Here is a 27,911-nt window from a genome sequence, read left to right as displayed (position 1 = left end):
GAGGGCATCCCCTGCAGGCGTTGCCCGTCGTCGCCCCAGTGCCTGTGTCTGCTCAGGGCTCCCGCCCGTGCTTGCTGTACTCCTGTGCCTCGGCCCCTCAGCCCCTCCCCACAAATGCTCAGCGGAACAGGGGATTAGGTTCTGGCAGCACAGCTGGGATTTTGGCGGCCATTCCACAGTCGACAATAGCACGCAGCCACCCGGACAGGACAGCTCAGGCCTGCGCTCCGGGCCAGAATCTGCCTGGGCTTCTTGTTTGGGTGGACGAGGGGGAGGAGCGGGCCCAGCAAGGCATCCTGGCTTTGCCACGCAGAAGGTACTGGGCTGGAGAGATTCCCCTGGGGAATGGGCTTGGGGGTGGCCATGTCCCAGAGCAGGCGGCGCCCACGGAAAGAGGCGAGGCGCTTTGTGTGCAAGCGGCGTGTGTGTGCATAAAGACACGGCCCGCCCTGGAGCCGGCAGGAAGCTGCCCCCCTTAAAAGGGCCTGCATTTTGCTTGCTCTTCAAAGTCTCTATTCCCGGGTCTTCCTCCCTGCCCTGCCTGCCGCCAGGCAGGGGCTGATCTAATCATCGGGCAGCCTTTGGCCTACCCTTCCGCTGCTGGCCAGAGAGATGGCCATGCCGTCACTGCTGCCCTAAGCTCCGGGTGGAAAGAGAACGCAGGGGGAATGTCCAGGTGATCCCAGGTTTGTCAGGCCGCTGTGAGATGTTGCTGTGTTTCTGCCAGAGTTTGGCCTGGCTCTCACATCGCTGCAGTTCAGTGATTTTTCTGCCTGCTCGCGCCCCACCCCCATGCGCCCTGTTCCCTTGTTTGTGGACCAAACCTCCAGCCCTCGCCTCCACGGCCCCTCCTCCCCAGTGCGCCCCTCTCCCCGGCCCCCCACCCCGCCGAGAGTTCCCTGCTCCGCAGTCACTCCCAGACCGCGGAAGCTTGCTGTGCCTTTAAAGAAAGCAGACTCCTGGCTGTGACGCACTTCTGGCTGTCAGCCAGGAAGATCGCTCCTGCCAGGCTGACTGAGAAGAAAACCAACAACTTTTCTTTTGTGTGTGGGGTTACTTTCCACTGGCCCCCCTTTCTCCTCTCCTTTCAAGATTTTAATGCTAATGGCGGATTAAAACCTGTAGATACGTTTGGCTTTAGGAGTCTGGTAAGGCCCCCTGCACTGAGACTTTTTCTCCCCCACTCTTTCTCTGGGTTTTTGTTCAAACATGGACGAGGGGGTGGGGTGGATGCTCCCCCCTCACCTCCCTTCCCTGCGCCATCCTTAAAGGGGAGGGAGAGAGGAGGGCGAGCAAGTAAACATACTCAGAAACAGGCACTGGGAGCAGAGCTTGCCAACATCCGGGAGTTGGCGCCTTTCAGAGCAGAGGGTTGCTTTCTTTCCCCCTCGAGTCGATGTCAGTGTTTTGTTCAGAGGGCAAAGCGTGTGTGCACGTCGAGCTGCGTAGACAGCTCAGGAGGGGCTTCTCGGCTGCGAAGCCCTGGCTGGGGAGCAGCGGTGGGCAGTGAGCAGGTTCATTTTGTCAGCTGGTGGGGACCAGAGTGTGCGCCAGGAGCTGCGGCAGGGCCCTGGGTGTGTGTGCACGCGCAGTAGCAGGTTCCTAGGCCTCAGGTCTGGCTCCTGAGTGCAGCCCTTGCCCGCATCTCCTGATCTGGACCATACAGCACGTGGGGGAGGGGTGGAGATCAGGAGCCACTTTTGAAGAAACCAGGGAATGTTGGTTTCCCCTGCAGTCCCTCCCGCGCTCCTCTCCAGAGCCTTAGGGCTCTGGGCCAAACTGAGCTACAAAGAAAGGGTGGCTGCGTGAAAAGCAGAGGGAAGCCCGAGCCCAGAGCTGGTGGTCCCTTTAGAGGGACCAGGGGATCCCTGCAGCAGGCTGGTTTGCCCCTGACCACTGGAGTGCAGAGAAACTCTTTGGACTTGGACCAGTCAGTGCCCTGGACTCGCCAGGAGTTGGGAGATGGTGTTTATCTTCCTGGACTTCTCTTGGAGCTGCTGGTCCTTTGGCCTTTTATCTTCTCGGGGCAAGGGGATGTACCCACGCGATGTTTCCTGTTCTGTTTTCTGTGGCGGTAGCCTATGGGGAGCTGGCTTGGCCTTGCTGGGCCCCTCTGGGGTGATCTGCCAGGTGAGGGCCGGGGGGACCTGCATGCCTGTGCCTGCCAGAGTTAGGGGAGGAGGAGCCCCAGAACCAGGGTGTTCACCCTGCGTGCGATCTCTCTCAGACTTGGGAGGGATCTCTTTTAGAAAGGTGTGCAGAGCATGGAATACTCACAGCTACAGGCAGGAGGCTCTGGGTGAGTGGTGGCGAATGCTGCCACTGAGCACGGTGCACAGAGGGGGCAGCCATTTCCTTTGTGAGCTGGGAGTCTCTGGGCCTTTGGAATCATTGTGCCAGAGGGTGTTGAGGTTCAAGGAGGACCCTCTTAGGAGGAATCTTGTGTGGGCTTTGAACCCGGTTATTCTGGGAGTTAGCACTAGGAGAATGAGCGTTCAGTGGAGGTAAGGTCCCATGAGTTGCCAGACCAGTACAGCTCTCTGGGACCAAAGGTCACTCTGGGATCTTGTAGGGTTGGTGTTCCGGGCAGGCAGTAAGCGCCTAAGAAGCCTTCTCCAACGGAGCTGGCACTCTGGCCAGGGGGCGGGGTAAGGAAGCAGTGCTGCTGCCACTCAGACCCTCTGGCCTTTGGCCTATCTCTCCTTTGCGGTTTGCGCTAAAACTAAAGCTATTTTAGCACAGACCCCAGAGCTCAGCAACCTGAACCCTCTAGTCCCTGGTCCTTCAGCTGAGCAGGTGGTTTGCATTAGCTTCAGTCCTCCTAGGAGACCAAGGCTAGATTTTAACTCCTTAAGATCCAGTGAGGGTGCAGGCCAGTGACTTGTGTGTCCCTTGTCCTATTACAGTTTTCCTAGAAACACAGGAGGATGGCTGTGAGTGTGGAAATTGGTCCTGATGTGGGGGAGTTGTATTATGTCAGTTTGGAAAATGCCATGAGGATGCAGGGCCTTAAGTTTATAAGTAGCTGCTTCTGTGTCTTGATTCCTTATCAAAACCAGCAAAAACACTGAGTATCATACCAGCTCTCCGAAGCCTCTGCTTTAAATTTTGAAGACATTTCAGGCAGGTGGGAACTCTGAAGGTGCCCCCAGAAGGCCTGGCCTGTATTCTGGGGGTTTGTTTCTTTGTTTGTTGATTGGGGTTTGTGGGGTACCCAGTTGAATCGTGGTTGATTTCAGGAGATCCTTCTGTGAAATGACTGCAGGCTACATCGTAGGGATCTGTCTTTCCATCACCATCACCCAGTCTTCTGGGTGGGGCTTGCCTCAGATTTCAGGGGGAGGGTGGGGAGGATGGTGCTCTGGCCAGGAGCCTTGAGTTCTAAGCCAAGCCCTGCTTAAAGCTACAGTCCCAGTGCTGAGGCCTGCCGGGGGTGCTGGCTTCAATCAGCCGTTTCCCAGGGAAGAGTGAATGACTGGGCTCCCCTCAAGCCTTTCACCCTGGTATCCTGTCTCTGAACAAGTGCCCCTTAATGGGCTTTGAGCTGACAAGGTCCTTCAGGAGTTTGGATTCCTCCCATTTTCAGCTCGAGGAGCCCAGAAAAGGGCATCTGGTCTTGACACTAATTTTCTCAAGCGGCGGAACTAGTTTTAGACAGGCTCTCCTGGGAGAACAGAGGGTTGCATGTTTTGCCTCTGAGATGAATAGAAAAGGTTGGTTAAACCTAAGGTCATTTTTAGCAGCACAGCTGTAGGATCTCTCCGAGTGGGCAAGACCTACCTCCCACCCGTTGCAAATAAAATTTCTGACTGTAGTGCTGGGCCTCATCAGGACTGCAGACCTATAGGCTGCAGTGGGGCTGAGGGGACGGTGATCTGGGCCTGGATCCCCTTGGTATTGAACAGCTCACAGTCTTTTTGTTTTGTTTTGCTTTAAAAAGAAGCCCCAGTTGAGCATTTGGCTATTGCTACCTTCACCACATGGGTCGAGCATGGGCGCTCTAGCTTTAGGTCGGCCGGCACCAGAAAAGCCTTTTTGCAAGGCAGTAATTGAAGCCATCTGCCTTCATCTTGGCCTGGCCTAAGGGTTAGGCCTTCGGTATCCATGGATTTGGTAAAAATTACTCAAGATAAGGAATGCATAAGCTCTAGGCCCTCCTGAGGTTTCCCTTCACCATCTCACTTACTCTTGCCAAAGCCCTTTGAGTAAATCGGGCCTGAATGAGCAAACTGGCACACTTCCAAGACTGTGACGTTGGTATGTCAGGTGGAATCATGTTGGGTTTTGCAGGGTCAGGAAGCACTTAATTATAATTAGCATGCAGTTATATTTAGCATTTAATCATTTTATTCCATTAGTGCTTCTTTTATATTTAATTTTACTTCTTATCCTGCTGTAAGCCCCTTAAAAGCGGGGACCAATCATGTCGTTGTCTCCCATATCACACATAGCTCCCAACACAAGGTGACCATAACAGGGACTACGGAAATACCTTTTGGTTGGTTGATAAGCAAAGTACCCTTGGATGAGAAGGACCATAAGATGATAGCAATTGAATGATCAGATTTTTGTCTCTCTTTTCCCTACCAGACAGTGAGTCTATGGGTAAGGGTGGCATCTCTATGCACCTTGCATAGAGGAGGTACTTAGCGAAGGTTGGGCCACAGAACCCGCACCTTGGAGATGCCAGTATGTCTGAAATTCATTGGTGATATGGTTCTTACCACTCTTGTTCCCCTCCAAGAATAGTGACAGACTGAACAGAGGAGGTGGGGGTGGGGCTGATTGCACCCCTAGAGATTTGTGGGCAGTGTAGGGGCTGCGAGGGGGTGTGGGTTTAATCATCAGGCCTGTGGTCTCTTGGGTAGGTTGGCAGGCAGATGGCAGACTCCCAGTGGGAAAGGAAATTGGGTATAAGAATACCAGGACAAGTGCCTAATCTTCCATTAGCATCCCATGGGATCTCCACAATTGGGCATGGCTTCATCTAGAGACCTTTCTTTGGATGTGCCCAATCCCCTATTTTAACCATATCTATCTTTGACAGTTCTATGGAGGATAGAAAAATCTAGAATTTAGAGACGTTTCCCCAAGGATTTGGTAATTAGGTGGAATTTGGGACCTGCAGAAAGAGCCAGAAGACAGTGATTACACCCAGACCTGTCTGAAAAAACCATATTTGTTCCATATTTAAGGACACCATGTCCAGCTTTGAGTGTTCTGTTTTCTGTGGAACTGAGAGATTGTGTGGGAGCTTGTGGACGTTGAATTTAATGCAGGATTCTTCGCCGTTAGCTCCAACATGATAAGCTCTATGGTAATTTTCATGTATTACTCTGAGCTCTCTAAAAATTCCCCTGGTGCCTTGTTGGATTATATGCAAAGTGATAAATGATTTAAGTGGGAAATGGAAGCAGTTCCCCTCTGCTCCTTGGTTATAGATAATGAATCTAATGCTTTTCTTCCTCCTTTGGGTTCCAGGTGCATCGGGGTGACTATCTCGAGTCACCAAGATGACGCTCCATGCCACCCGAGCAGCTGCGCTCCTCTCTTGGGTGAGTCAGTAGTCCTCTCTTTTGTAGCTGTAGTACTCCAGGAAATGTGAGAGCGTGAAGAGAGGAATTCTGTAGGAGTCAGGCTGTGCACATTCTTCCCAGCTCCAGACTCAGTTAATATTAAAAGTCTTCCGGAACCAGCAGATCGACTGTGGTTTGAGTCCCAGACCCGGTGGCTTAAACTCACCCCAGGTGCATGTGCGTAAGGTCCCATGATCCTGAGAGAATGGAGGAGAGGGGATTGCATCATGGCCACCCTGGGGGGTGATTTCTTGCTTTCTGTCTCTCTGTCTTTCTGGCAAGTGCATGCACCCTATAGCAAAAACCTCTCCAAAAAAAAAAAAAAAAAAAAAGCATCAGCAGCACTGGACTCCCATGTGCCTAATCACAGTTTTGAGTCGTGGACCTGGCAGCTTGCTTTCTCAGTTTCCCTCTTTCTCTCTCTCTGTCCCTCTCTGGTCAAATTTAAATAAATGAATGAATGAATAAAGTTAAATAAAATAATTATTTTTAAAAATATTAAAAGTTTTCCTTTGCCTTCACTTTAGTTGTCGTTACTTTGTTATTGCCAAAGAGCACTTGGACTCTCCAGAGTGAGACAGTGGTAGAGAGAGAAGGCATGCCCCATCCCTTCTCCATTTCTCTATCTTACTGCATCTGAGGCACACACTCGTGCCTGGCATATTTTCCAAGCTGCTGGAGCCAAGATTTGAACCATGGTTGGCCATATGGGATCTACCTTAAATTACCAAGTCATGGGCCAGCTCTCCCTTGAGTTTTGTTTGTTTTAAATTTGTCATAGGGCACATGCACTGATGGGGGCAGGGAGGAGAAAAAGCACCCCCCATGAAGGATGGTCAAATTTCTCCTTCATTGTTCCTTTCAGGATTCTAACCATGCTCACCCACATGTCTGGCATAACTTTCAAGCTGCCAGGTCTGGGACTTGAACTGCACAGTCAACTATGTGGGATCCTGCCACCTTAATCACCACACTGTCAGCTGGCCCCCTCCCTTTAGTTTTTAACTTTTATTATTTCCAAGATTTTGCTGCTGACAGTGACCCATGACTACTTCTGTAGTTTAGAAGAGGCTTCTCGAGGTGTCTATTCCCTTTTGGTCATGGAGGGTGGCCACAGAACAGCATAGAAATAAATCCACCTTCATCTGCTCCCAGTGCACACTCTGACTAAGAGGGCTGACGCTGAACTTTAGTGACTGACGTATGCAGGGACTTTGGTCTTCAAAGGCCTTTAATCTTAGGGCAAGTATCTCCTCCTCTCTGTCCTTTGGTTGCCTTCTTGATGACTTCACCAATACTCTTCTGCTAGGTACTCATATATTTTCCACTAGAGACAATGGCAAATGAAAACAACAACAACAAAAAACCCATGAGCATTAGGCATTGAAAACTGCAGAGAAAGAGAAGAGGCCATGGAGTACAGTGATGATGATCATGAGCCTTGGGGTCAGACCACCAGCTTAGAATCACAAGGGCAAGTTAACCTCTCAGCAGCTCTTTTTCAAATGGGATATACCAATGCCTTACAGAGTTATTATGAGGATAATGAGAGGTATGTCAAAACATTTGGCGTGGGAACCAGCAGTTAGCGTTAATGGCTATGTCGCTGGATTCCCACGTAGTCGACCGCGGTTCGTGTCCCGGACCCGGTGGCTTAAAACTCACGCCGGGCGCGTGTGCGTGCGTGTCCAAGATCCCGAGAGGAGAATGGAGGAGAGGGGATTGCGGCGTGACCATCCCCCCTGCGGGGTGATTTCTCGCTTTCTGTCTCTATGTCTCTCTCTGTCTGTCTGGCGAGCGCACGTGCCCTACAGTGAAAATCTCTCAAAAAAAAAAAAACATTTGACATGAGGCCCAGCCATGGTGGTGCAAGTAGTAGAGCACTGCTCTGTGAGTCTGGGGCCTTTTTTGAGTCCCAGGTTCAGATCCCAGGCCAACCTGTATGGGCTGGGCATGGTGGCACATACCTGTAACCCTAACAAACTGGAGGGCTGGGGCAGGAGGACTGCAACAGAAAACACTATCAAAAACACCTCTCTTCCCCTCTTCCTCATTTAAAAACAATGTAGTGTGCCCACGTATACACACACACAACCATTTAGCACATCAATTAGTAATTGTTCTTTTTTTTTGGAGAGTTTTTTTTGCTATAGGGCACGTGTGCTTGCCAGAGAGACAGAGACAGACAGACAGAAAGCGAGAAATCCCCCCCCGGGGGGTGGCCACGCTGCAATCCCTTTTCCTCCATTCTCCTCTCGGGATCTTGGGCACACACGCACAAGCACCTGGTATGAATTTAAGCCACCAGGTCTGGGACTCAAACTGCAGTCAACGATGTGGGAGTTCAGCGACATAGCCATTACGCTAACTGCTGGTCCCAATAGTTCTTAATACTTAAAATATGCCTGGGCATGCTAGTGGGCACAGGGTATTTTAGTATTTTTCCCTTTTTTCGAAGTTAAGAATCCTTTGAAAGAGGGACCAGCAGATGGCATAATGATTATGTCACTGGACTCCCATGTAGTCTACTGCAGTTTAAGTTCCAAACCCAGTGGCTTAAAATTCATGCTGGGCACATGTGTGTACTAAGATCCCGGGAGGAAAACGGAGGAGAAGGGATTGAGGCATGACCATCCTTGGGGGTGATTTCTCACTTCTGTCTCTCTGGCGAGCATTTGTGCCCTAGCAAAAATTTCTCCCCGCCAAAAAAAAAAAAATCCTTTAAAAGAAATGAATTTTGGGGGCCAGCAGGTGGCGTAGTGGTTAAGAGTGCTGGACTCCCACATGGCCAACCATGGTTCGAGTCCCGGACCTGGCAGCTTGCTTTCTCTCTCTTTTTCTCTCTCTCTCTCTCACTCATTCACTCCATTCCTCTCTGGTCAAATTAAAGTAAATAAGTTAAATAAAAGAATTATTTTAAAAAAATAAATGAATTTTTGATTTCCAAGTAGAGTGGATTTAATAAGACAGGTTTTCTTTAATCATAATCAAATCTCTAGCTGGCAAATACATATTTAATGTACAAAATGTTCATTTTCAGTTTTCATTTTCCGAAGTGATGTAACTTTCAGTTGTTTAGTTTAAGATAGGTTAATTTATATTTTTATAAATATACATTCCAGTATTTTAAATATCTGTATTAGAAACATTGTCTCTTCTCCTACTTCCCACCCAAAAATGGGTTAAATTATGGGGTACCATGAGCTTTATTTCTAATTCAGCAAAGGTAACTGAATATTGGGGCTCCTTTAACCACATTGCTTTTTAGTTAACTAATGTGTTGGGTTTTTTTGAGAGGTTTTTGCTATAGGGTGTGTGCACTTACCAGAAAGACAGAGACAGAAAGCAAGAAATCTTTTTTGCTTTATTTTTACATTATAAAATAAATTAATTACAACTCAGAAGACAAAAAAATCCTTTCCACTCATTCTGGTAATTTAATATGTGCATGCTTAGCTTTTTTTTTTTTTTTTTTTTTTTTTAAGATTTTTGCCATAGGGTGCATGTGCTAGAGAGATAGAAGGAAAGTGAGAAATCCTTCTCTCATGGGGAATGGCCATGCCACAGTCCCTTCTCCATTCTCTTCCGGGATCTTGGGCACGTATGCATGCACGCAAGTGTGCCCAGTGTGAGTTTAAGTTGCTGTGTCCAGGACTCAAACCATGATTGACTACATGGGTGTCCAGCGACATAGCCATTATGCCAACTGCTGGTCCCCAGTTAACTAATACATATATTTTTTAAAAGAATTATTTATTTTATTTGATTTGTCATTATGATGAGAGAGAGAGAAAGGGACAGTGAGAAAGCAAGTCACCAGGTCCTGTTCTCAAACTGCAGTCAGCTATGTGGGAACCCAGTGCCTTAACCACCATGTCACCTGCCAGCCCTGAACCACGTTGTTTTATATTGATTGGTGTATCTATCTATTTATTTATTTATTTAGGTTCCAGGCTTGTTTTTACAGTGACTGCTTATCAAAACAGAACAGAAGAACAGTTTTATTTAACAACAGATATTTGTGTACTTTTCTCAAAAAATCAACGAAAGTCATTAAAATATTAAAGTATAGTTATGTAGACATTTTTCAGTTTAAACAAAGCTTATCAGCCATAGCAAATTTTAAGAAACAGAGGCAACATTAAATAGTGCTTCTGTGATGTTATTGAGAAAAGTGGCACATGATAATTACAACTGTGCTTTTTAAAATATTACTTAGGGAGGGACCAGCAGGTGGCATGGTGGATAATGTGCTAGACCACAGTTCAAGTCCCAGACCTGGTAGCTTGCTTTTCCACTCTCTCTCTGTCTCTCTTTGGTCAAATTGAGATAAATGAATAAATACATAAAATTATAAAAAATATTACATAGGGAAAAAAAATCAGAAAGCAATACATCAAAATGCTAAATGTGGGGCCAGCAGGTGGCAGAGTGGTTATGGTACTGGACTCCCACAAGGCCGACTGTGGTTTGAGTCCCAGACTCAGTAACTTGAAAATCACACCAGGCAGGGATCAGCAGTGGGTGTAATGGCTATGTCACTGGACTCACACGTAGTATACCGCAGTTCGAGTCTCGGACTTCGTGGCTTAATCTCATGCCAGGTGTGTGTGCATGTGTACCCAAGATCCCGAGAAGAGAATGGAAGAGAAGGGATTGCGACGTGGCCATCCCCTCTCGGGGGTGATTTCTTGTTTTCTGTCTCTCTGTTTCTCTCTGTCTTTCTGGCGAACACATGTGCCCTATAGAAAAACCCCCCCAAAAAAAAAAAAAAATAGAACACCAGGCACATGTATGTGTGCCCAAAATCCCAGGAGGAAAATAGAGGAGAAGGGATTTCTCACTTTCCTTCCATCTCTCTCTAGCGCATGTACCCTATGGCAAAAACCGTAAAAGAAAAAAAAAAGAAAAACCAGGCATGCACATATTAAATTACCACAATGAATGGAAAGGATTTTTTGTCTTCTGAATTGTAATTCATTTATTTTATAATGTAAAAATAAGTTTTTATTTTACCTAATGTATAGCTTGGGGGTCGGCAGGTGGTGTGGTGATTAAGGGCGCTGGACTCCCACATGGCCAACTGCTGTTCAAGTCCAGACCTGGTAGCTCACTTTCTCACTTTCTCTCTTTCTCTCTCTCACTCTGTCGCTCCCTGGTCAAATTAAAATAAATAAATAAAAATAATTCTTAAAAAAAATAAGTATAGCTTGAAACTATTTATTCTGTAAACAGCAACTCATAATAAGCCGTTAAAGGGAATGTTAAGATGCTACAACTTTAAGCAATCTTGCAGCCCTTACGTAGTGAGCATTCCTCACCCTCATGCTTTATACCCAGAGTAGAGATGGTGCTTCTCTATTTCCTCAACCTTCTCCTTTTAAAAATTTTTAAAGTTTATTTATTTTATAAGAAAAAGAGAAAGAAAAGCATCCTCAACAGGGATTCATGCCACAACCCCCTCGCCCGGCCTTTTCAGCCAGCCAAGATCATGGACACACCCAGTGAGTACAGGTTAACCTGGGAACAAAGCCCGTGGCCTGTATGGTTCTGGCATCGCAGAGGGTTGTGCCACCATGACTGGGCCATTTCTTCACCTTCTAAAGATTTTTCAAATGAAGAAAAATATTTTTATATCTACAAAAGAAACTTGCTAAATTACTATTGGTATAGGTAATGAATCCAGGTTCCTTTAGTAACTTGAGCTAGTTGATAAGATGTTTCATTCTGTGCTCTTGAATGTCTGTTTTAAGTTTATTTCTTTAATGAGCGAGAAAGTGTTAGTGAGAAGAGTGCATAGAACATACACACATGTGCAGATAGTCACTAGATAAGGTAAGGAAGGATTCCACCCATTTGAAAAGGGAAGAAATAGACACAGAGGGAAACAGGGGCAGCTTGAAAAACGTGCCAGCCACATGTGTGTGCGCGTCCCAAATCCCAATAGGGTGGAGAAATGGAGGAGAAGGGATTGCACCATGACATCTCCATTGAGAGGTGCTTTCTCCCTCTCCCTCCTCTCTCTCTCTGGCAATTGAAAAATAAAATAAAATCTATATCTACAAGCTCTGGCCCAAATTTAGAGAACACATAAGCAATAGAATCTAGTTGTCTGCACGTAATTACTATGCTACAGTTCTTAAAAGTCCATTGTTTCTTAAGCAGTCTCTTGCTCCTCTTAGTGTTGCATATGTGATTAATTAACTTTAGCAAACCCTCCTTGCTATGATAATAAAAAGTAAACTTCAGCCCAGGCTACTTCTGAACTTTAATGCTTGTGGAATTCTTGAGGTTTTTCTGTAGACATCAAAACATATGTTTGTTGAATAACTTGTGTACCTGATTTATTTGCATGTGACTCCTGGTGAATTTTCTAGTGGTAAAAACTAATTTAGGTGGATGCCTGCCTAAAGCCAAAGAAAGAGAACAGTTAACTTGGAATTGAGAATTTTGCAGGGGCTGGGGGTTGGTTTCCAGCTCCTCTCCCCTCACTTTTATTTTAATGAGAGAGAAAGTACAAGCAGGAGGCGGTGGGGGCAGGAACGAGCTGTATGACAGCAGCCGTCTGCCCCAGCCTCCTGGTTAGCTAAGATTATAGTCCTGCTGCTGTGCTGGCTGGTCTGGGTTGTTGATCTGGGACCAAGTCTGAGCCCTAGCCTCTTGGAGTGGTGCCCCACCACTTGTGCCACCACAGCTGGGCCTTTAAAAAAAAAACAAAAAAAACTGTTCCCTTATTCTTTCTCATTTTGCCCCCAGTTTTTGCTATAGGATGCATATGTTCGCTGGAGAGAGACAGAGAGAGAAAATGAGAAATAACTCCACAGAGGGGATGGCCACACCGCAGTCCTTTCTCTTCCAGTCTCCTCTCGGGATTTTGGGCATGCCCACACTCTTGCACCCAGCCTTAACCTCCACTTCCTGGTCATTCTCGCATTATTTCTTCCTCCTCTCCTCAGTCAAAATTTTATGACTGGGAAGAATAAAAGAATAAAAAGGAATCATTAGTAGCAGGATTATATATTTGGGTGAGAATGTGTAACATACATTAATGTTTACATTTTAACTAGATATTTCAAAATTCAAGAGTTACAAGGGCTTGGGCCAGCTGGTGAGATGGTAGTTTAGGCTGCTGGATCTGAAATGGCCAATTGCGTAATTCAAGTCCCATATCCAGCAGCTTAAAAAACATGCCAGGTGCATGTGCGTGCGTGCCCACCCAATATCCCAACAAGAAAATGGAGGAGAAGAGACTGCATGTGGCCATCTCTGTGCAAAAATTAAAAAAAAAAAAATAAGAGCAACAGGGGGTTATAATGTAAAAATTCAAGAGATACAAATAATAATAATTATTCAAGAGCTACAGAGGGTTACAACATAAAAGCCTATTTCTTTCCTATCTCAAGCTCCCTGCTACTAGCTTCCTCTCTCTAGAGACAACAGAACTGTTTCTTGTGCTGGAATATCCTAAGAGAATAAGTTGTGTGTGTGTGTGTGTTTTTAAAGAATTATTTAACTTTATTTATTATTATTATCATTATTATTTTCCAGTTGGATCAGAGAGAAACAGAGAGAGAGGAAGTGAGAAAACAAGCCACCAGGTCTGAGACTTGAACCATGGTCGGCCATGTGGGAGTCCAGCTCCTTTAACCACTGTGCCATTTGCCGGCCCCGTGTTTTTTTTTTGTTTTTTTTTAATTTAATTTTTCAATTATTATTTTCATTTACTTTAAGGCATGTGTGTTCACCAGAGACAGAGAGATAGGGAAAGTGAAAAAGCAAGCCGCTAGGTTCAGGACTCAAACTGCGGTATGGGGAGTCCAGCACCTTAATCTCCATGCCACCTGCTAGCCCCTGGGAATAAGCTGAAACTGAAGGAAGGAGCCCCACTGGTCGCACTTTCCATGCTGCACATGGATAGCGTTCTTTTGCTGAAGTTGAAACCCTAGTGTCATCAGCTCCTTTATTCCCGTGGCTCACAGCATAGTGCTCACAGTGAGCAGGAACTGTCAGCGCCTGGGAGGAGTGAACCATATTGCTTCTGGCATTGCTTTAGTCTCACTCGGTGCTCCCTTTGGCTCACAGGTGAACAGTCTGCATGTGGCTGACCCCGTGGAGGCTGTGCCACAACTCCAGGACTGCAGAGTCTTCATCAAGATCATCGATAGCATGTGAGTACGCACCTCACCCCTCCGTTCTCTCAGGCACGCTGACTGCTGGGGTGCAGGGCTGGCTGCGTTTGCTCCCTTCCCTTGGTGAGGGAAAGTGTGGGCAGGATTGGGATATCATACATCAGGATGGGCCCAGAAGCAGGACACGTTGACCTCATCCTGTAGTCACTGTGCCTTTTTGGGAGAGAGGTTTCATGCTTGGTCCATCCTAAGGCTCCTTGCTCTTGAACAGAGAACCTCCGAGACGCTGCTATCATACTGTTCTAAGCCCCAAGGATCCTATAGATCTCCCCATTTTCTTGTCCCAACGGGGGTCTTCATCAACTCTCTTTTCTTGACTCATCCCTTCCCAGCATCACAAACCCTCTTTGTACGTCTGGGGCTATGAGGAAGGAAGAGAAAGCTCTTATACTTGAGAAAAGTAAGAATACCTAGAAATCTCATCCTAAGTTGTTAGTACAGAGGTGCCCTTTCTATGCCATTGAAACATTTCTGTAATTGTCTTTTCTGCTGAAGTCCATGAGCATTTGATAAAGTTATCATGTAGCCAGAATTTGCTTTTTAGTTTTGTATCTATATCTTTAGCACATGTTTCCTTTGAGCATCACAGTTGTCTGAGAAACCATGGAATGGGTCTCCCTCTTTATATCTTACTCTGGAACCAAATGAAGATCAGCCCATCTAGAAGCTAAAGTTTTTTGTTTTTGTTTTTTAGTTATTTTTATTATTTATTTATTTGCCAGAGGGCATTTGCACTTGAGAGAAAGGAGAAAGCACCCCCTATGAGGCATGGTCATGCTGCAATCCCTTCTCTTCCATCTCTCTCTTGCAGGATTTTGAGCATGTGCACACAAATGCCTGGTGTATTTCTTTTTTTCTTTTCTTAGTTTTGTTGTAGAGCATGTGCCCTTACTGAAGGGAGGCAGAGAGAGAGAGAGAAGAAAAGTGAGAAATCACCCCCTGAGGATATAGCCACACTGCAGTCTCCTCTCCTCCATCCTCCTCTCGGGATCTTGGGCACACACACACTTGTGCCCTACATGACTTTTAAGCTGCTGGGTCTGGGACCTGAACTATGAAGTCAGCCACGGGAGATGAAGCAGCCTCAGCCTCCAGTATCACCCACTTGTCCACCTGGCGTGTGAGATCCAGCCACCTTAACTACCCTGCTATCTTGCTGGTCCTGTGATTATCATTATTATTCACATTTGCTAGAGGGCTCATGTTCTCACCAGAGGGAGACAGAAAGGAAAGCAATTAAGCACTCCCCATAGGAGATGGCCACACCACAATCCCTTCTCCTTTTCTCCTTTTGGAATTTTTGGCAGATATACAAATGTGCCTGGCATATTTTTTCAAGCCACAGGGTTCAAGACTTGAACCCCACAGTTGGCATGTGAGATCCAACAACCTTACCCACCATGCCAGCAGTCGACCCCTATTTTTTTTAATAAAATGTATTGAAAAGCAGGGACTATATCAGATTCATCTTGGGATCCTTCCCACCTAGCCTAAGACAGTACTTGGATTAGGTTTTAATTAATATTTGTTGAGGGATCAGCAGGTGGCATAGTGGTTAAGGTGCTGGATTATCATGTGGCCAACTGTAGTTTGAGTCCTGGACCCAGCAGCTTGAAACTCATGTCGGATGCATTTGTATGTGTGCCCAAAATCCCAAGAGGGGAATGGAGGAGAAGGGTTTGTGGTGTGGCCATCCCCCCAAGGAGGTAATTTCTCGCTTTCTGTCTGTCTCTGGCGGGTACACGTGCGCCCTACAGCAAAGATCTTTCAAACAAACAAAACGGATGTTTGTTGAGTGAGTAAGCAAGTGAATGAAGATGTAGTTGGTATTCTCCATCAGCAAAGTCTGTAGGGCTGGGCAGCACAGGACAGATGGATCTGCTAGAATGTTTTTTACAGTATACTTTGAAATGTATATTGCTAATGGGGTATCTTATGGGATTTTTTAAAAGCCGTATTTCCAACCAGCATCTGCCTTAGTGCCTCTGAAGGAAGCCACTCTTACTGTGGTCCAGACACTACCGTTTTCTTTCATAGCGACCCTGGCAGGACATTTCAGCATTATCTTAGATTCCTCTCTCCTTGGCACTGATTTGTAATGGATCTCTGTCCTTTGGAAACTTCTCATGGCCCTTTTTCTGCCTCATTTCGGATACCAGGCCTACCTGGCTTCATTGTGCTCTAATCTGTCCTTACACAAGTCTGTCCTACACATGTGATCTCAAGAGTTTTCTCAAGTCCTGCTTTCATTGCGCTGCTTCAGGGATTCTTCATTGCACCTCAGCGACTTCATTGCTAATAGGTCAAAACCTAAACTCCGGAGCCTGTTGTTCCAGAGCTTCGTCAGGGGCCCATCTCCTCTTAGCAGTCGTTGCCTGTTTGTTTCTCTCTCCCCACCATGTCCCATTTTCCTAAGCCCACAGAAATTCTTAAATCCTGGGTTTTGTTCATTTTATCATTGTGGTACTGCTTTACTTGTTCCTATGTTTTGCTTGTTGCCTATAAACCATTAGATCTAACTTGACCAGCTTATGGCTTTCTTTTTTTTTTTTTGATTGTATAAATCAGCATTTGCAACTCTTCACAAAAATTATTTTGCGAACCCTGATAGAGTGACAGATGCAGGTAACCAACATCGATGACCAGTAGAACCCTTAGGCTGACAATATCTGGTCCACTGTTTCATTTTAACATCACAAAGAAAGATACCCAGGTGTAACGTGCCTTGCATTGTACAATAACATACAGTAGGGGGCAGTATGCTCTTTTGACTTGATGGAGGAATTTTGCTTTTGAGATAAATTCCCTCAGCCTGTTGATGAACAGTAGATGTACCAGGAGTAAGGGTATGTGTTGTCCTTGGTTTAGCCACTGTAGTTTTATATAACCTGATGGGGCATTTTCACAGGGATGGTTAAGAATTCAAGATGCTTGTTATCCAAATTATCTTCTAGGGTGACGCCTGAGCCTTAGACAGGGATGGGCGAGACAGAGACAGAGAGAGGTGGAGGGAGGGGCTACAGGGGCTATTGAAATCCCGGGTTAACTTAACCTCACTGCAGGTTCACAGCAATGCAGACCAGCTTCCTTTGGGAAGGCAGACCTTCCAAGCTACTGTGTTCTAACTTCTGCATTTCTGATCATGCTGGTGGTGCCAGCCTGAAGCAGCAGCCTGGTTCTTGTAGAGGCAGTGGAGGATGGGAGAGTTGATTGCTCACCAACTCTGGAAGCTGTGGGACTTGAACAGGGCTTGGTTCCTTGACCGCTTATCCTTCTCCATGGGAAATTCGTTGGTGTGAGGCCCTCTGACATGTTTCCCTGTCTGTTCTGTGTGTGAACAGCCTAGAAACAAAGGCCTTCCCATGTTTGTGATAGCTGTGTGCTTAAAAAGCAAAGTTCAGTAGAGATATTTCGCCAGAAAACCTAAACTGTGGCATTTGTCTATGGACATTGATTGTGACCAAGCCCCATTGGCATTTTTCTCTCCCCTCCTCCCTGTCACATATATACCCTCTGTGTGTGTGTGTGTGCGTGTGTGTGCGTGTGTGTGTGTGTGAGAGAGAGTCAAAAAGGCCTTTTATTGCCTGTAAATTATTGGGATTGCATGTATCAGACAAATAAAAAGGACCACAATATATAAATGAACAAATGAATTAAATAAATAAAAGAGTCTAAAATAAACTGGTAGAGAATTAACAGCAACAACAAACTTCATCAATGAAGCTCTGTTTCAGAAAAAGCCTGCATTTTATTTACATACAGACACACACATATGATCAATACACATAGAATACATATACAAGCACATACACACATACATGCATAATCTTTACATATATTTATTAGCCGAATATAAGTCAAAATTTAAAACGTAACTTCCACTTACTTTGACAGAGGTACTCTCCCAGCTTTCCCAATCATCTCTTCATGGTGCAGTACTGAGTGGTTCCATGGAATATGGAGGAACTTTAAGAGTGTTCTCATCCACCAGTCAGGATGTAAGACAAGTTGCACATAGTGAACTAACATGCATTTCTTGTAACCAACCTCCATACACTGGTTCTACATAGTCTCTGGCACGATTCCACTTGGTCAGACAGTCCCTGTAGCTGTTTAGGTCAAACCCTTCGAGAAATCATTGAGTGTACTGATGCCCGGCCATCTCGAATCATAAGGAGGAATTTGGCCTTGGGGAATAACCTAGCAAGGTAAGTTAAGGATTTCAGGGCAAAAGGATGTTTATTACATAAATAAGGGGCTGGCTCTCCATGCTTAACAATAATTTCTAGTAAGAAGGCTTGTGTGGCGGAATCCAGCACATCATCAGTGACACCAGCCTCATCCAAGCGGATTTTCTCTTTACTTGAGTGTGACATCTGCTTCAGGGAATGTGACCTTGGGTTCCTCCACAGCGAATGTCAGGGTGTACATCTAGCATGGTCCTCGAGTGTGGTTCCACTCTAAGTTACACCTCCAATACATATCAAAGGCGTAACTTTGTGATAGGCAAAGGTTTTGTCGGCTTTGATGTCCAGGCCGGTTTGCACAGTGGTCTTCGTACTTTCCCGTTTGATTGGCTGGCTGTGTTCCTCTATTTGGTGATGGCATTCCATGGCATGCTGGCCCAAGGAAAATACAGCCACAGCACTAATCACCAGACAGGCCAACAGTAGGTTCTGCTTCAGTTTTCCAACCATCTTGCTGTGGTTATCTTGTTATTAAATTGATATTTTGCTTAAAATGATTTTCAGAAAACGTTCAGGCCATGGAGATTCTACTTCAGAAAGGTGATCAACATGTGGGATGAGTGAGGAGCCGCTGCGCCGCCTCCTCAGCATCCTGGGCTCAGCCACTTCTCCCACCGCCCTAGGTGAAGACCATTCCTCCCACCCCGGGAGCCTGTCCTCACTGCCAGGTGCTGGCCAGCCCGGCCTCGCAGAGAACCACTGCAGCCACCTGCGCCCATGGCCACCTCAGCAGCGACTCCCCTCTGTTTTTTTTTTTTAAGGATAGGCTGGAATTTTTTAGAACTAGCATTTTCCAAATCATGTTCTATGTAACTACTTATACCAGGAGCTTGTGGGGAAAAGAAGTTTTGTGGTCAGTGAAGTTTAAGAAAAAATGCATATTATGTCCTCTTTTGAAAATGTTCCACTTAGGGATCAGCAAATGGTATAATGGTTATATCGCTGGACTCACACATAGTTGACCACAGATTGCAATCTGGACCCGACAGCTTAAACTCACACCAGACACATGTTCGTACATGCCTTAAATCCTGAGAGGAAACTAGGGGAACCAGCAGTTAGCATAATGGCTATGTCGCTGGACTCCCACCTAGTCGACCGTGGTTCGCGTCCCGGACCCGGTGGCTTAAAACTCACGCTGGGCGCGTGTGCGTGCGTGCCCAAGATCCCGAGAGGAGAATGGAGGAGAAGGGATTGCGGCATGACCACCCCCCCGGGGGGTGATTTCTCGCTTTATGTTTCTATGTCTGTCTGGCAAGTGCACGCGCCCTATAGCGAAAAACCTCTCAAAAAAAAAAAAAAATCCTGAGAGGAAACTGAAGGAGAAGGCATGTAGTGTGACCTTCCCCCTGGGGGATGATTTCTCACTTTGTCTCTCTCTGTCCTCCCTGGGGATTGTACACGCCCTATACCAAAAATCTCTCTTTAAAAAAAAGAAAAGAAAGAAAAAAGTGTTCAATTTAGTTTAAGCTGGCATTTCTCAAACATTTATCCAGACCCTCTTTTTGTTGTTTTATTTAGTGGAATACACTTAGATAAATGCCGTCCTACACTGAGGTAAGGAATCATGACATCCGGATTGTGGGTAGGTTAGAAAGATGGTTCGTTTAGGAATCCGGGAGATTAGCACCTCTTTAAGACTGTGCAGGAGTCTCGATCTCAGACCAGCTATCCAGCATGTGTACAGGACAGGGGTTAATGAAGCATGTGGGAGACGCCTTTGTGATCACGTGAGACATGGGGGAGGTATTCGCCTGGTCTTGGCCTGGATGCCTCTTGTACTTTACAAGCTGCCTCGGGCATGGAAGGTTCCAGGGCCTGTCGGTGGAGACTCAAGGGTCAGGAGGAACAGGGGGTCCTTCGGTCAGCCCCTCCAGCCTAGACAGAGAAGTCTGCTTTCCGACTTGAGGTGCTCTTTCACCTGCGTCAGAGGTGCGGCGACCCTCCTCCACAAACGGAACTGCAGTTCCATGTGGCAGCCCGGGCGCCCAGGGTTGTGTCAGAGCTCCCCCTACTGTCTCCCGCCGTCGTCGTTCTTGTCACACTGCCTGCCTTCCAGTTACACAGGTAGACAAAGGTCACTCATCAACAGTGATGTCCCTAGGCCCCGCTCTGGGAGGCTCTAGCCATCTCTGCCTTCAACCAAATGAGAGAAATTTGCCCTGACATGTGAGAATCTTGGTCCCTTCTAGCCTTTCTGTCCTCAGGTCTGTGTTTCCCTTCCTGTGGTCCTGGCTCTTACTCCAGCCATGTTTTCCAGACTTCCTGAGATTTTAGGGTTGGGCTATTCCAGACCACTCCATCTGCCTGTCAGCCCCTGTCCCATAGACTTCTTGTTTGTGAACAGGATGGCAGAGTGCATTCTTCTCTTGCACATCCAGCCTCACATCCCCACTTCTCACCCACACGTGCTTCCATCTGAGTAAATGGGGTCCTGGTATCTTCTTGGCAACCTCCAAAACCTGGCCTGATCCTCTCCGAGTCCTGCATAGACTGGGCCTAAGGAAGGGGCGGTGGTGCGGAATGTGCGCCCAGGAGGGGCTCAGCCCTCGGGTCCTAACACTTGCTCTCTTTCTAGCCATGGCACTGAGGAGGGGCAGCAAATCTCGCAGCGGCCACTGTCGGAAAGACTGGACTTTGTGTGCAGTTTTCTGCAGAGTAAGCACCTTTCTTACCTACCTGGGCAGGAGCTGCTACTTCACTTCCTGGGACTCAGGAGTTCAGAGGAACCATTCATGGGTGTCCAGAAGAGAAAAGTTCACAGCTCCCTCCCTGCTCATTAGCACAGACACGAGTGCAGCCGGGTCAGCTTCCCTGGGTCTGTGAGGCCTCTGCCAGTCAGTGTAAAAAGAATGCCCGTCAGTCCCAAAGCCCATCTCAGGGACCTAGACAGAGCCAGAGGTCACCTCTAGGGACTCATTGCCTTGGACCCCTGTCCCCTTCTTCAAAGAGACAGAGGAGAGGGAAGGGTCCATATTACCCTCTTTTCCTTTGCAAGAGAAAGAGTTCTCCCCAGGTAACTTAACTGCTTGGGTGATACGTGTTCACCTTGCCCCTGCTCATGTAGCCTTCTGGAGGTTGATGGGTGGATTCAGTAAGACACAGAGCTTCTAGCACTGTGCTGTCAGCTCCCCTCCCTGTGTCCAGCCGGGACCACAGAGTCCTTGTCTTTGACGTGGGAGCTGTCTCCATCTCCATCCACCTCAAGAGAATTATACAGAAGGTGAGGTGTCAGCCCCCCGGTGCAGGCCAGGCCCTCTGGCAGGGTAGAGCCAGGTGTTCCCAGTTTTCCTGTTCTGACTTGGCCTCCTTCGTGACCTCAGTTGGAACAGGCTTTACAGTGACCTGGAATCTCTGGGCTCCTTCTCTCTGGTGCTGAATGGGGCTTGGTGAGTGGGTGAATGAGTACATTGCCATGACCCAGAGCTGCTGTGAATTCCCAGCCTATTTTCTTCTTGCACCATCCCTGTAGTTCTTAGAGCAATCCAGAGTTAGAACTGACTAGATGGTGAAGTCCAAGTCCGTGGAGAGAAGGCCTAGAATAAGGAGCCCTACGCTCAAAGCTCTGCTAAGACAGTGATTCTGCTTCTCAGACTCCAGTGCTCTGAGGACCTCGGGGATGGTTCCCAGGAAGCTCACCCCATTTTCTACATTGTTGTCATTGCAGAAAACCGAAAACATCCCTCTTCTCCAGAATGCCTGGTGTCTGTGCAGAAGGCAATGGAGGGGTCAGAGCTGGAACTGGCCAAGGTACCTATGGTCTACCAGACTGGGGGTGGGTAGATCCTGAGGGACATTCAGGGCCTTCTCTTAACCCAAGAGAAGGTGGTGGATGCTTTATTTCTGGGCTCTTGGGATCGAGCAGCTACTTCTCTGGGGCAGAGGCTGATTTCAGCTAGGGATTCTGAGAGCCCATGATCCTATTACAAAGAGGATAGCTTGGCCGTTACTGTAGGCTGCAGCCCAGATAGCCTCAGACCTCTTTTATTATCTCAGTAGCTTCACTCCCTCAGCTGCTTCCTGCTACTGGCCTACAGAGGGCGCCACAAGCTTCACCCAGGGTTCCATGAGTCCAGGAATTCAGCCATGTAGGAATCCCAGCACCCAATTTTTGCACAGTATGTGTTGAGTCCTCAATTAAAAAAAAAAAAAAAAAAAAAAAAAAAGCAGCAGAATGTGTTTCTGGGGTGGGTAAGGATACTGGCTAGGGCTGCTGGATTCTGGCATTTCAGAAGAGTCTGCAGAAAAGTCCAGAGAGTGGGAGTTCTGAGGAGAGGCACAGCCTTCTCAGTGATGATCCCATTTGCCTTCTAGATGACCATGCTGCTCCTGTACCATTCTACCATGAGCTCCAAAAGCCCCAGGGACTGGGAGCAATTTGAGTATAAGATTCAGGTAAGTGTGGGTGCCCTCACCCCACCCAGTGGGCAGAACCTGGGCTTCTTCTCATGTCACTCTTCCTTTAAACAGTATATGTTGCTCTTTCTAAAAATATGGTCGTCCCTTTTGACCAGAACCACCATCTTCCAGTAATTAACCAAAATGTTGAAAAGGGACAGAGGAGAGGCACCTGATATATGTTCTCTAGGCCTTTTAGAAAACATGGAGTGGTTCTTTTGGCAACATATATGCGAATCTACAAGAAAGGTGATATTGTAGACATTAAGGGAATGGGTACTGTTCAGAAAGGAATGCCCCACACATGTTACCATGGCAAAACTGAAAGAGTCTACAATGTTACCCAGCATGCTGTTGGCATTGTTGTGAACAAACAAGGGCAAGATTCTTGCCAAGAGAATGAGTGTGCTCTTGAGCATATTAAGCATTCTAAGAGCATAGGTAGCTTCCTAAAACGTGTGAAGGAAAATGACCAGAAAAAGAAAGAAGCCAAAGAGAAAGGTACCTGGGTTCAACTAAAGTGCCAGCCTGCTCCACCCAGAGAAGCACACTTTGTGAGAGCCAATGGAAAGGAGCCTGAGCTACTGGAATTCATGGCATGATGGGTGTTAAAAATAAACTAATCTGTGGTCTATAAAAATGCTTGCCTTAATTGTGTAGAATTATGTTCCCTCCCCCAAAGCTAATTTTTATTGGGCTCTAATTCATTTTGTAATATCTTTATTCAAATTTAGTATTTTTTCACCTGAAAGATGTTAGGTGGTTTATACGACAAATAAAACTCAGTTGATTAGAAAATAAAGAAAGAAAGAAAAGAAAAGAAAAATATGGTCACGAGCCAGTACTGCGGTGCTCACTGTAATCTCAGCTTTGTGGGAGGTCAAGGCAGGTTGATTGCAAGTTCAAGGCCAGCCTGGTCAACATAATGAGACAGTACCCTATTTCTTAAAATATATGATTGTAGTAATTTCAGCCATTCTAATACACAATCTGAAAAATATTGAAAAGCATAGATAGAGAGGAAATAATAGCTGTCAGTAATCTCACTACCAGATATTCCTGATAAAGGGTATACTTCCAAGTCCTTTTTTATGTACATGTATTTATCAGTCCTATGAATAGTAGAAATTATTGTCTTCCTCTATGTGTTCCCGGGTGTGCATCTTTTATACAAAACCGTCACTCTCTACGTCATTCTTTCCGCTGGTAGGCTCATCTGGAAGAGGCCAGCAGAGTGGTAGTTAAAGGCGTTCCGACTGCGCCTTTCCTTGCCCCTCTGTCCTCCTGGTCAGGAGTGAAGGCAGTTAGGAGCTCTGTCTAACCTGAGGGACATCTTTAGGAAGGCAGACGGGCAGGGAGCAGTGGGGTAACGTGTTTCTATTCGAACACGTTGGCTGACCTTGGGCTCTAGGCTCTGGAGGAAGATGAGATCTGTCAGGCTCTGGGGCTCAAGAGGACCTGGGATTGGCACTGCCAGGCCGGAGCCCCCATGACACCTGAGTGATGCCCCTTTTTTCTCTGAGCAGGCTGAATTGGCGGCCATTCTTAAATTTGTGCTGGACCACGAGGATGGGCTAAACCTTAACGAGGACCTGGAGAACTTCTTACAGAAATGTGAGTAGGTTACACTCCCAAGGATCCGCATCGCTGGGCTGGGGACTGGCAGGATCTTGAGCTGTTGAGAGGTGCAGTGGCATCTGTCCCCAACACAGGTTGGTGCTCAGGAAAATGGTGTGTGATAGAGCCGCTCAATCTCTGGGCCATGTTGCCATTATCTCAGTTCCTATGGCGCTGCTCCTTGCTGCCTGGGAGCAGTGAAGCAGGTTGTTTATAAGGGATTACATCTGCTGTTAGGTTGTCCTTGATCACCCTCCCGCCATTCACGCCTTTTTTTGTTGTTGTTTTTTAAACAGTCACAGTCACAACCCTAGGCTTCTAGACACTGAGAATATAGTCTTAGAGGTTTTCCTCTCTTTTTTTTTCTTCTTTATTTTTTTAAGAGAGATTTTTGCTACAGGGCTTGTGTACTTGCCGGAGAGACAGAGTCAGAGAGTCAGAAAGCAAGAAGTCATTCCCCAGGGGGATGGCTGCACCACAGTCCCTTCTCCTCCAGTCTCCTCTTAGGATTTTGGGCATACAGGCACACACACCCAGCATGAGTGTCAGCCACCAAGTCTAGGACTTGAACCATGGTCGGCCATATAGGAGTCCAGCAACGTAACTATTATGTCACCCGCTGGTCCTGGGTTTTCTTTTCTTGAAGCTCATTTTCTGGGTGAGAAGGCAGATACATAAACCAGTAAGTATGATAAAGAATCTAGGTGCAGAATATTTCTCCTATCGTGACTGGTCGTGCGGGAGGAGGAGTGGGAGTTCTGCCAGTCTCTGCTGACAAGGTCAGTAGTGTGAGCAGGCGAGTTTTCTTCTACCTGTTGAACTTGATGATTGTCACATTTGGGTTCCTCAGGAGACCTTCAGGAGGGGATGTTAGAAATGTAAGTCTAGAATACAGGAGAGGACTCTGGCCAGAAAGTAGGGTTGCAAGTCAGCACGTGGGTGGCTGCTGACACCCTGGGCACTACAGGCAGAATGAGGAGGCCGTCATCCTCTGTGAACTTAGAGCCTGCATGGACAAGTGGCGGCAGATGAGGGAGGCTGGGAATGGATGGCCAGAGGTGGGAGAGGCCTACACCAGTGGTTGTGGGAGCCAAGAAAAGTAGAAGTTTTGATAAAGGGCATGCTGTAGGTATAAGAGTTCATGATGGAAGAGTTCAGAAAGGAGGCCAGTGGCTCAACGCAAGGTCACAGGTGCTATGAGGAGGCCCTGCTTGGCTGTCCAGGCTTTCTGCAGTGCTGAACGGAAGGCAAAACATAAGCATTTGGTCCTGTTTCCAAGCACAGAGAGCGCCTCATTCCTTTGTGCAGTGTGAGCACAGCTGCTTTGTGGAGATGGAAGGCCTACTGTTGGCTTTGGTTAGGGATGCTGACCTCTGGTAGCTGACCCCAGGTTTCAGGTTCTGCCTGGTGCCTCCCTCTGTACAGTTGTACAAAGATGCAACTCTCTTCACCCTCTTACTAACCTTTCTTGGTTTGTTTACTTCTTACTCCAGCTCCTGTCCCTTCTACCTGCTCCAGCACCTTCTCTGAAGAGCAGTCCCCACCCAGCCACCAGACCAAAAGGGAGGTTCACTTCCTGGAGCTACAGAAGGTTGCCTCCTCCTCCAGTGGGAACAAGTATGTCCTGGGCCTTGTCTCCTGGGATGCATCCATCCAGTCATGAACTCCTTTCCTTCCAGAGGCAAAGTTGTTGACCAGCCTCTTAGGTCTTAACACAGGGAGCTTGGAGTATCCTTTAATCTGGGGTTTCCTCACCTGTACTAATTGGGAGAATTGGTTGGGATCTGTCATGGGCAGAGGCCTCCCTCAAAGGCTGTTCCCTGTTTATGAAGTCCTCTCTTCCTTGGTGACTACCATAAAGTCCTTTTCTCAGTGAGACTACATCACCTCCCCTCCCCACCACAAATTAAGGCATGGGGAAGAGAGAAGAGATGTCTGCTGAGGTCATGTCATAAGGCATGAGATAGCTCTGCTACAGAACCCAGGAGCCTGGGCCTCCAGCTGTGTTGACAGCCACAGACCCTTGCCCCCTCCCTGCCTGTCGCTGGCTGCTTCAGACCTTTGGCTCTGACCTGGGTCCTCTCCTCCCTCAGCTTCCTCTCCAGCTCTCCAGCCTCCCCAATGGGTGACATCCTGCAGACCCCACAGTTCCAGGTGAGACGGCTGAAGAAGCAGCTTGCGGATGAGAGGAACAACAGGGACGAGCTGGAGCTGGAGTTGGCGGAGCACCGCAAGCTCCTCACTGAGAAGGGTGAGTGCTGGTCCCAGGCGTGTGGGCATGAGGGGCAGTATTTATGTTCCCATCCAGTAAAGCACTTGACTTGCCTGAGGGATGTCCCCTTAGCCTCACATGTGGCCCTTCACTGGCCTGGGACCACTCAGCTCAGCCTGGAGCTGGAGTCCGTCCTTGCCCCATGTCCCTGGGATCATCCTGGGGGTCTCATTCTCCCCCTCTCCCCACGGTCTGCTGACCCTCCCCTGCTCTGCCCCGGCAGACGCACAGATAGCCATGATGCAGCAGCGCGTCGACCGCCTGGCTCTGCTGAGCGAGAAGCAGGCCGCCAGCCCACTGGAGCCCAGGGAGCTGGAGGAGCTGCGTGGCAAGAACGAGAGGTACACGTGGCCTGCCCTGCATGCTGCAGCCCCCACCCCTGCTACAGCTGGAGCCGTGCTCCCTCTCACCACTCCTGCCCTCCCTGCCCTGCAGCCTTACCATGCGGTTACATGAAACTCTGAAGCAGTGCCAGGATCTGAAGACAGAGAAGAGCCAGATGGACCGCAAGATCAGCCAGCTCTCGGAGGAGAATGGGGACCTTTCCTTTAAGGTGGCGGGGGGTGGTCTGGTCCCGCATGGAGACCCCTTGGGACTGAGGATTCTAAAGGTTCCCCAAGTGAGGGCTGAGAAGACTCTCGGCACCTGCCTTATGCTCCGGTCTCTCCAGAGGCCTTCATGCCATGCCCCTTTTCCTGTCCCAACTATTGCCAGGGTCCGTGCCCCTAAATTTTGCATTGTAGTCCTGAGTGGGAAGTGTGAGTGGCCGTGACTGCTTTGAGGAGGGTCGGAAGGATAACTGGAGGCAGCTTGCTCCTGGGACTTGGGGGACAGCCAGCGGTGGTGGTGCCAGTGTTGCCCTGGGTGATGGGGGTTCCCGCTCATCTGCCTCAGCTGCGGGAGTTTGCCAGTCACCTGCAGCAGCTGCAGGGTGCCCTCAACGAACTGATGGAGGAACACAGCAAGGCCACCCGCGAGTGGGGTGAGAAGCAGAGCCACCTCGAGAAGGAGCTGGGCACGGCCTTGCAGGACAAGGTAACCCTGTGCCCGGAGCACGGCCACCATCCCGAGCATGTGTGTAGAGCCAAGTTGTTCCCCACTCTGCTCTGGGCCTGCGGGAGTTAGGCTTACTGCTCTTCCAGGCCCAGAAGTGAGCTGGAAGGGGGAGATTGTGGACTCCAGTCCCATATGCCTTTCAATCCTGTCTCTGCTACTTACCAGGTGTAGATCTTGGACACGTTTGTTAATTTCTTTCTCTCAACCCTCCTCCTGAAATGGGAATGAGTAAGCAGCCTCACCTATGGGAGATACTGTGTGTAAGGCACTTAACACATTATATGGCATGAAGTAGGTTTTCAGTGAATTTGTTGCTATCAATAAGAACCCAGCTCTTCTAATTATTAGCTGTGGGCAAGGCACTTAGCATCTGGGCCTCGGCATCTGGGCTCTAAAGAGGGGTAGTAGTAGCTGCCATCTAGGTTTCTAGGTGGATTCGAAATTGGGAGCTGCACCCGGCACAGAGCCTGGCCCGCTCTAGGAGCTTACAAACTACAGTGAAGAAGGAGATGTGGGACAGGGCAGTGCCACGGCTGCTGTCACTGCTGCTGTCAGT

The 27,911-nt window shown here is 47.7% G+C and overlaps 1 protein-coding gene and 1 pseudogene across 8 annotated transcripts in view; one reads left to right on the top strand and one right to left on the bottom strand.

Annotated features, from left to right (window-relative positions):
- Positions 1 to 27,911, top strand: part of NUMA1 (nuclear mitotic apparatus protein 1) — a 105,981-nt gene that overhangs the window by 62,873 nt on the left and 15,197 nt on the right. For 5 of the 8 annotated variants that reach the window (XM_006140941.3, XM_006140942.3, XM_006140940.3 and 2 more), the window contains exons 2-12: positions 5,482 to 5,555; positions 13,659 to 13,744; positions 20,591 to 20,670; positions 21,680 to 21,762; positions 22,327 to 22,407; positions 23,937 to 24,024; positions 25,521 to 25,644; positions 26,121 to 26,278; positions 26,523 to 26,640; positions 26,735 to 26,852; positions 27,194 to 27,334. In XM_006140941.3, coding sequence (XP_006141003.1) covers positions 5,514 to 5,555; positions 13,659 to 13,744; positions 20,591 to 20,670; positions 21,680 to 21,762; positions 22,327 to 22,407; positions 23,937 to 24,024; positions 25,521 to 25,644; positions 26,121 to 26,278; positions 26,523 to 26,640; positions 26,735 to 26,852; positions 27,194 to 27,334 — 1,119 coding nt within the window. In that variant the 5' untranslated portion in view covers positions 5,482 to 5,513. Of the gene's footprint in view, positions 1 to 564; positions 687 to 995; positions 1,149 to 5,481; positions 5,556 to 13,658; positions 13,745 to 20,590; positions 20,671 to 21,679; positions 21,763 to 22,326; positions 22,408 to 23,936; positions 24,025 to 25,520; positions 25,645 to 26,120; positions 26,279 to 26,522; positions 26,641 to 26,734; positions 26,853 to 27,193; positions 27,335 to 27,911 lie in introns of those variants that run through there. The other 3 variants (XM_006140944.3, XM_006140939.3, XM_027773997.1) reach the window with 2 other exon arrangements.
- LOC102496607 (protein-tyrosine sulfotransferase 1 pseudogene) lies at positions 17,587 to 18,941 on the bottom strand (annotated as a pseudogene).

This window comes from Tupaia chinensis, unplaced genomic scaffold (assembly GCF_000334495.1).
Source record: "Tupaia chinensis unplaced genomic scaffold, TupChi_1.0 Scaffold000047_1, whole genome shotgun sequence".
NCBI classification, from domain to species: domain Eukaryota; kingdom Metazoa; phylum Chordata; class Mammalia; order Scandentia; family Tupaiidae; genus Tupaia; species Tupaia belangeri.
Note: the sequence above shows the minus strand (reverse complement) of the source record. Positions and strands in the feature narration are given on the sequence as shown.